At 50.1% G+C, this 8188-nt stretch overlaps 1 protein-coding gene across 1 annotated transcript; it reads right to left on the bottom strand.

Annotated features, from left to right (window-relative positions):
* Positions 1-1633: 1633 nt before the first annotated feature.
* On the bottom strand, positions 1634-2869 carry LOC140015131 (uncharacterized). The gene is made up of 2 exons (XM_072067026.1): positions 2344-2869; positions 1634-2220 (listed from the first exon to the last, which is right to left on the bottom strand). The coding sequence occupies exons 1-2, from the start codon at positions 2867-2869 to the stop codon at positions 1634-1636; spliced, it is 1113 nt and encodes a 370-aa protein (XP_071923127.1).
* Between the last annotated feature and the right edge of the window lie 5319 nt (positions 2870-8188).

Raw genomic sequence — 8188 nt, forward strand, 5'->3', positions numbered from 1 at the left:
ATGGTGGGAAAATTTTGAATTGAATCGCGTTTACGCGCGAGAATTTTATCTACTGGTAGAAATTCCTCACCTAGCATTTTCTCAACTGAATTATACATTTTTATAACCTCTACATATCATACAGTTCAACTTAGAGCTATATTGCGTATGGGAGTGCGAAAATCCAACTTAATGTTTAGCCGAACGCGAACCGTCAAATAAATTTTGAAAATTCATGTAAATTAAAATATAACATTTATATAAGTGAAAACATCATTAATAATATAAATACACATTTTTAAATATAAATTCATATTATTTAATAATTTTCAAAGTTTAAATAATATTTATTTTAATTTTCAGAAATTAATGAAATTTTGAGATCCTCACATTGCCACCGACCTCCCGGGTCGAGCGTCAAAATCCTGAAGATAATCATGCTGACCTCTAGGGTCGAGCCCCAACTTTAAAGGCAGTCAGTTCATTATTTCCGTCAATTCATTATCTCGGTCATATCACCCCCGAACCCCCCACTAGGACACTTAGGATTATCTGAGTGTGCTAGTGCAGAAGTGAGAAGTTTAATAATAACGAGAAGGGACTTAAAACTTGGAAAGCCAACATTTATTCAATGATGAACTTGTATGAGGATTCCAAAAAATACAGTAAAATACCCTGGACTAGCTTATCCTACGAACAACCGCAAATTTGAGAAGTGCCAAGTGTGGGGTACCTCTGCTCCGTCTAATCTCGCAAGCCTACAGTACCCAACCCGGCTTGTCTCTAAGACCTTATATGGCCCCTCCCAATTCGAGTCAAGCTTGTTGGAGCTATGAGCTCGGCTGACTGAGTTCTTTCTTAGGACGAGATCTCCTGGCTGGTACTGCGTACTCCTTACCCTTGCGTTGTGGTAGCGGGTGAGCTGGCTTTTATACTTAGCCATTCGTATCGCCGCTTCCTCACGCTTGGCCTCCAGCAGATCCAAGTTGCACTTCAGCTCCTCCTCATTGGCTTTCGCAGCGAAGTTTTGTGTCCGAAGCGAGGGGAGGCCGATCTCCGCGGGCACCACCGCTTCCGTCCCATAGGTCAGGGAAAACGGAGTCTCTTGTGTGGCTGTCCTCGGCGTAGTGCGGTAAGCCCAGAGGACGCTTGGGAGTTCATCTAACCAATTTGACTGGGCTAGTTCCAGCCTGGTCTTCAGCCCCTGCAAGATTGTTCGATTAGCATTCTCTACCTGACCGTTGGCCTGGGGATGTCCGACCGAGGTGAAGTGTTGGCTGATCCCGAGCTCGGCGCACCAGCTCCTGAAGGGATTTTCAGCAAACTGTCGCCCGTTGTCGGATATTAGGACACGCGGGATCCCCAAACGGCAGACTATGTTCTTCCAGAAGAACTTCTGGATTGCCCTTCCGGAGATAGTGGCCAGAGGCTCGGCCTCCATGCACTTTGTGAAATAGTCGATGGCCACCACGAGGTGTTCGTACCTTCCAGGAGCTCGGGAAAAAGGACCCAAGAGGTCTATCCCCCACTGGGCAAAGGGCCAAGGCCTGTGGACGGGGACCATCTCCCGAGTGGGTTGATGGCGCAGCGGGGCGTGCACCTGGCAAGCTCGGCATTTCTGAACTAGGGTTGCGGCATCCCGAAACACCGAGGGCTAGTAGTAGCCTAGAAGCAGGCATTTTTTGGCCAACACCCGGGACCCTACGTGTGCCGCACACAGGCCTTCGTGCACTTCTCGGAGGACATAATCACCCTCATCGGGAGTTACGCACTTTAGCCAGGGAGACAAATACGACCTCCGATAGAGGGTGTTCCCAGCGTAGGCGTATTTAGCAGCTCGGAGTTGGAGTCGGCGAGTCTCGGTTTTATCCTTGGGGAGGACACCCGAGCTGAGGAAGTCGACAAGAGGAGTCATCCAAGTGGCCGGACTGTCTATGGCCAAGACCTGTACCGGGTCAATGCTTTTTTGTTTGAGAACCTCCACCAAAACTTTCTTGCTCAGATGGGCGAACGAGGAGGACGCCAGCTTTGATAGGGCGTCCGTCCGCTTGTTCTGTGACCTTGGTACCCGCTCAATCTCGAAGATGTCGAACAGTTTTATCGCCTCCTGCACTTTGGCCAAATACTTCTTCATGACGTCCTCCTTGGCCTCGTACTCCCCGCGGACTTGGTAAACTACAAGTTGAGAGTCACTCCGGACCCTGATCGCGGTTACATCCATCTGGTGGGCTATCCGCAATCCTGTCAATAGGGCCTCGTACTCAGCCTCGTTGTTGGATGCCGGGAAGTCAAACCTAAGTGCTTAGGTCAGCTCCTCACCGATGGGCGAGGTGAGTAGCAGGCCGGCTCTGCTTCCTTCCTTACTTGAAACCCCGTCAACAAATAGTACCCACGGCTCTTCCGGCCGGGCCGCCTCGGGCATAGAGCTCGGCTCAGACACAGGTAAACTGGTTCCCTCGGCGAGGAAGTCTGCCAGGGTCTGGGCTTTGATAGAGGTGCGAGGCTGATAGTCGATGTCGTGCTTGGCCAGCTCGACGGCCCATTTGGTCATTCTGTCTGAGACTTCAGGTTTCATGAGTATCTGCCGCAAGGGTTGGTCCGTCAGGACGGTGATGCTGTGGGCCAGGAAGTAAGGTCGGAGCTTCCGGGCGGCGTGCACCAAAGCGAGGACCAACTTTTCCGCCGGCGTGTACCGCGTCTCCGGCCCTTGTAAGGCTCGGCTAACGTAGTATATCGGCCTTTGAGCCCCCTTGTCCTCTCGCACCAAAACCGCGCTAACGGTCTCGTTGCAAGCAGACAAGTATAGGAACAGGTCTCCCCCTGCTCCGGGGCAGTCAGAGCAGGAAGATCGGCCAGGTATGCTTTCAGGTCGGTGAAGGCTTCCTGGCATTCCTATGTTCATTGAAAATCCTTTGGCGCTTTAAGGATCCGGAAGAAGGGTAGCCCCCTCACCGCGGAGCGTGAGAGGAATCTATTCAGGGCGGCCATCCTCCCCGCGAGTCGTTGGACCTCCTTGACGCTCTTCGGAGGGGCCATGTCCATGATGGCCTGGAGCTTGTCCGGATTGGCCCGGATCCCTTCCCGGAGACCAGGAAGCCCAGGAACTTTCCCGACCTAACCCCGAAAGTACACTTCTTTGGGTTCAGCCGCATCCGGCTTTTGCGCAGAATGTTCAAGATTTCCTTCAGGTCGGGAACGACCTGCTGATCAGTTCGGCTCTTGACGATCATATCGTCCACGTAGACCTCCATACTACTGCCGATCTGATTCTGGAACAGCTTGTTGACCAGACGTTGGTAGGTAGCTCCGGCGTTCTTTAGTCCAAACGGCATGGTCCGGTAGCAGTAAGTTCCTTCCTCGGTGATGAAGGAAGTCTTTTCCCGATCCTCCTCAGCCATCTCTATCTGGTGGTATCCCTTGAAAGCATCCAGAAAACACAAAACGTCAAAACCAACAGTAGCATCTACTAACCTGTCAATCCTCGGCAAGGGGAAGCAGTCCTTCGGGCAGGCTTTATTTAGATCTGTAAACTCCACGCACATCCTCCAGGACTGGTCCTCCTTCTTCACCAGGACAGGGTTGGCTAGCCAGGTCGGGTAGTATACCTCCAAAATGATTTTGGATTCCAGTAGCTTACCGACCTCCTTCCTGATCACTTCATTCCTCTCTGGAGCGAAGTTCCTCTTCTTCTGCTTCACTGGCTTGAAGCGAGGATCTATGTTGAGGTGGTGGACGGCCAGGTCAGTCGGAATCCCAGGCATATCCTCTACTGTCCACGCGAAGACCTGGGCATACTCCCTTAGTAGAGCCTTCAAGACATTTTTCTCTTTGGGGGGTAGCGACGCACCGATGCGGAGGACCCGGTCAGGTCTGTCCTCTCTCAGCGGGAACTCCTCAATCTCGTCCTGGGTGCCCGATTGCTGGGCCTCCTCCCCTGAGATGTAAGGCTCCAAGCTGGTCGTCTGGGTGACCACCTGCTCATGTCCCGGGAGTACGGCCAGGTAACAAGCTCGGGCCACCTCTGGGTCTCCATGAACCTCAGCTATTCCTCCCGGGGTGGGGAATTTGACGCTGAGATGGAGAGACGACGGGATAGCTCGGAGGGCGTTCAGGGCGGGCCGTCCCAAGAACACGTTGTACGGGGATGATTGCTTGACCACCATGAAATTGACGGGGATGGTCCGACACTTGGGCGCCTGCCCTACCGTAACCATCAGGGTGATTATCCCCTCCGGAGTGATGGGAGGTCCGGTAAAGCCCACCAGGGGTGTCCGAACCGGGGTGAGTTGTCCGTCCTCCAAGCCGAGCTCCTTGAACACCCGGTAGAACAGGATGTCCACCGCGCTCCCCTGGTTGACGTACACCTTCTTCACCCGATAATTATTGGTCACGACATCTATCACGATGGCCTCGTGGTTACCAGACGCCAAGGGAACCGCGTCTCTCGGTCCGAAGGTGATCTCCTCGTCCATGCGCAGACGTTTCAGGGAGTCATCCCCCTCGGGAGGAGGTCGCCGGTTCTTCCTGGCTGCATGGCTGTCCCCCCCCGTAGGGCCCCCAGCGATGGTGTTTATTACCCCTGCCAGGTTCTGGGTGTCCGGGTCGGGGTAGTCGGCCCGGGGCGAGTCACGGCGCTCAGGGCGGTCGCGACGCTGGGCCTCCCCGCGGTCCCCGCGATAGGCGCGTCCTGGCCCCTGGCCCGGTCGACCTTGCTGCACGAATCGCCCCAAGAAGCCGTGCTAGATCAGATCCTCTATCTCCTTTTGCAGGGCCCAGCACCCCTCTGTATCATGCCCAACGCCACGGTGGAAGGCACAGTACCGGTCCTGATTCCTCTTGTTCCGGGGTGTCCCCATCTTAGGTGGCTGCCCCCCTAGGCCTTCCGCCTCCATAACGGCCAGAATTTGGGCTCTGGGCCGAATTAGGGGGGTGTAGCCTTTTGCTGGAAGCGGCGGCTGAGCGGGGGCTTTATCCTTTGAGAGTCGGTCGAAAACATTCTTCTTGGCCGGGCCGTCCTTATGCTCGGGCGGGTTCACCCGTCCTCTGCCATCTCCGAGCTCCCTATCTGATTCTCTCTTCAGGCGACCAGCCTCTTCCGTATTAGCGGCCGCGTGCGCCCTGGTCAAGGGTTCTTCCAGGTTACCGGGGGGCTTCTCGACGAGCTTGTAGAAGAGCTCTTCCACCCTAAGCCCATTCATGAAGGCGGCCATGACCACCTTCTCGTCTTTGTCCCTGATCTGCAAGCTCTCCGTGTTGAAGCGGGTCAAGAAACTCCTCAGGGACTCGTCCGATTTCTGCATGATGGCCATCAGATGAATCGCGTTTTTAGAGTAAGTCTTCGAGGAGACGAACTGCGCGGCGAACTGTTTGGCCAGCTCGGCGAAACTCCGGATGTACCCCGGCGTTAGGCCCTGGAACCAAAGCCGGGCCTTCCCCTTCAAAAACATGGGGAAGGTCTTGCAGCGGAGTGCATCCGCGGCGGTTTGCAGACGCATGTGTGTCAGGAAGACCGAGAGGTGGTCTTCCAGGTCGGTCGAGCCGTCGTACAGTTCGATGTTCGGGATTTTGAATCTCCGCGGCAATGGGTAATCTTCTATTTCTCGGGTGAAGGGCGAGGCTGTATAGTTGTCCTCGTACAGCCGCGGCCGCAGGATCTGCTCAAACTCGTCCCGGACAGGCGGCCACTGGGGAGGGTCTCGCGGCCGGCTCTTGATAGATTGGGCGGGGGAGCGCTCAGGCTCGTTCCGCGCGAGCTTCCACGAGGAGGGATTCCTCGGTCGGCCTCCCGCGGTCCGATCGCGAGAATAGCTCTCGCTGTCACCGACCACCGAGGCCCGCGGCCGAGGGGGAGTCCGTTGCCGTTTCCTCTTGGGGGGCTGGTCCCGGGACTCATCCTCCGAGGGAACGGGAGGCGATTCCCTCTCCTTTCCCTTCGCCTTGGAGGTTTGTGCGTCCCCCGCTTCACCCCTCTCCTTTGCCTGTCGGATTATATCCTCCAGCATGGGAAGGTTCTCCGTCACGAACTGAAAGATCTGCTGTCTCTATTCCCCTGAAAGGGCTGAGCCCCCAGCGCCCCGAGCCGCCTTGGTCTCCGCTCGCCGGGACCCCTCGCCGGCTCCTGGATTGGTGTTCTCAACGGTTCGCTTAGAACGTGTTCTCGCCATCAACACAACTACTTGTACTTTTCTTCGGATTCCCACAGACGACGCCAACTGAAGAAGCACGGAACTTCCCCGAACCGAGCTGAGCTGATGAGCTCGGCTTGCTGATGGAAAGAGCGCGTCCTAAGCCTGAAAGAGAAACAAGAGAGTGAACTAACAGGGGCCCTGAGGTTGTCCCCGATGGCACTCCGACGGTCAAGTTAGTTTTCCGGTGAGTGAGGTTCACGCGAAGTAGAACGGTCGGGAGTAATTGTCTAATAGTGAGCGTACCTGGCGCAGCCGGTGTGCGTTATTATTTATACCTGCTTAGGAGTCCGACCTCCGTACGTTTCGGGACTCGCCCAGAATAGCCCCAATCCCGCACTGAGGGGGGAACAATCCCGACCTATGAGGGATTGTTCTCTGGAGTCCCTCGGAACCCTAGCGGCGGAGGGCCGCGGGACAGTTCACATGGGCCCGGGGTCTAAGCCCAGCTCGGAGCTCTCTGGGCTGCCATGTGTACAGGCCCAGGACGGGGCCTCTGCAGATGCCATTGCCAATCAACTTTTGCTCAATTTTGGAATCATATGGAGTTATGGACTGCTGTTGACATAAATTTCATATCTGGACAATTTCCTAATTCTTTTGAATCTAAAATCCTGATGTTGTAGATAGTAATTTAACTTTTCTTTCATATTTGGACAACCCAGTTTGAAGCTGGGCAGTGGACAATCTGGTGTTTGAATTGACAATTTATTAAATTTCATGAATTTGGCTTGACTTGCCTATGTATTGGTATTTGTAAGTACTAAGTTGTAACTTACAATGAAGCCAAATCCTTGTCAATAATGGCTGTTCTTTAGTTCTTTTGCTCACATTTAACGTGCACAGATTATGATTTCATGTTTTGGCATTTGGAAATTGAATACTCTGAAATGCTGAAATCCAAAATTTGGAAATTGGAAATTGACATGCATAGGTTGAAACCTTTTTTGGCCATTGCGGTCAATGACTGAATTCGAAAGCAAATTTGGTCGGATACAATAGAATTAAAATACCATAAAAACTGAATTGAGTTATCTGAATTTCCGCATTCGAATTTGATGTACACCCCTATTAAAAAGTGGCCTCAATATAAATTCAGACATCATCCTCCAACCTATGAATGGAAAAAGTTTAGCTAAAGAAATTAAAGCTTTGGGTTAATTATAGTTTGCCCCGTTGAACTTGACCCTTTATAACACTTTGCCTCCTGAACTTTAAATATATACACTATGCCCCCTTCATTGACTAAGTCAAATATTAATGATGAATTCTCCATCCAAAAATTTAACAAAATGACATTAATGCCCTTACATAATAGTTCTAGCATAATGCTATACTTTTAATTCGAATATGAAACATTTTATTATAAAAAACACAAAAGCATATGATTTAAAAAATTAAAATATAAACGATGATATAATATCAAAGAATTGAAAATTTGAATTGTGGATAAGAAAAGAATTAAAAATTTTCTAAAGCATCTGCACAAGTTTTTTATCGCTTATCTTTATTCCTTTAAATTGTAAATGGATTAGTTTTGATGATTTTCATTTACTTTGCAACTTTCACAAGATTTTCACGAGTCAATAAGATGCTATTTGGTAATTTTATATCACATTCATACCTTGTTTTGTATTTTATTTGCATTCTATATTTTAAAAAAATAAAAATCCTTTAAATATATTTTTCAATACATTTTTGTTTTTATCTCATATAAAACACATGAAAAAGTGCTACAATAAAAAATATAAACAAATAATTTTCATTCCAAATGCATTTATTTATTTTATTTTATTTTATTTTATTTAAAATAAGTATTCCTATAGCATTGAGATAAATACATTGAGTTGCTTAGATTTCTTTTTTTTTTTGAATTTTGGTACTAAAAGATCGAAATGCATAGTGTAATTGTGTTTAAATGCATTTAGCAAATATTAAAGAAATTGGCATTTATTATGTTACAATTATTATGTGTGTTTAAGAATTCATCAACAATATTTTGGTCATGAAAAATATAATTTCAT

Source organism: Coffea arabica, chromosome 10e, assembly GCF_036785885.1.
Source record: "Coffea arabica cultivar ET-39 chromosome 10e, Coffea Arabica ET-39 HiFi, whole genome shotgun sequence".
Taxonomy (NCBI): domain Eukaryota; kingdom Viridiplantae; phylum Streptophyta; class Magnoliopsida; order Gentianales; family Rubiaceae; genus Coffea; species Coffea arabica.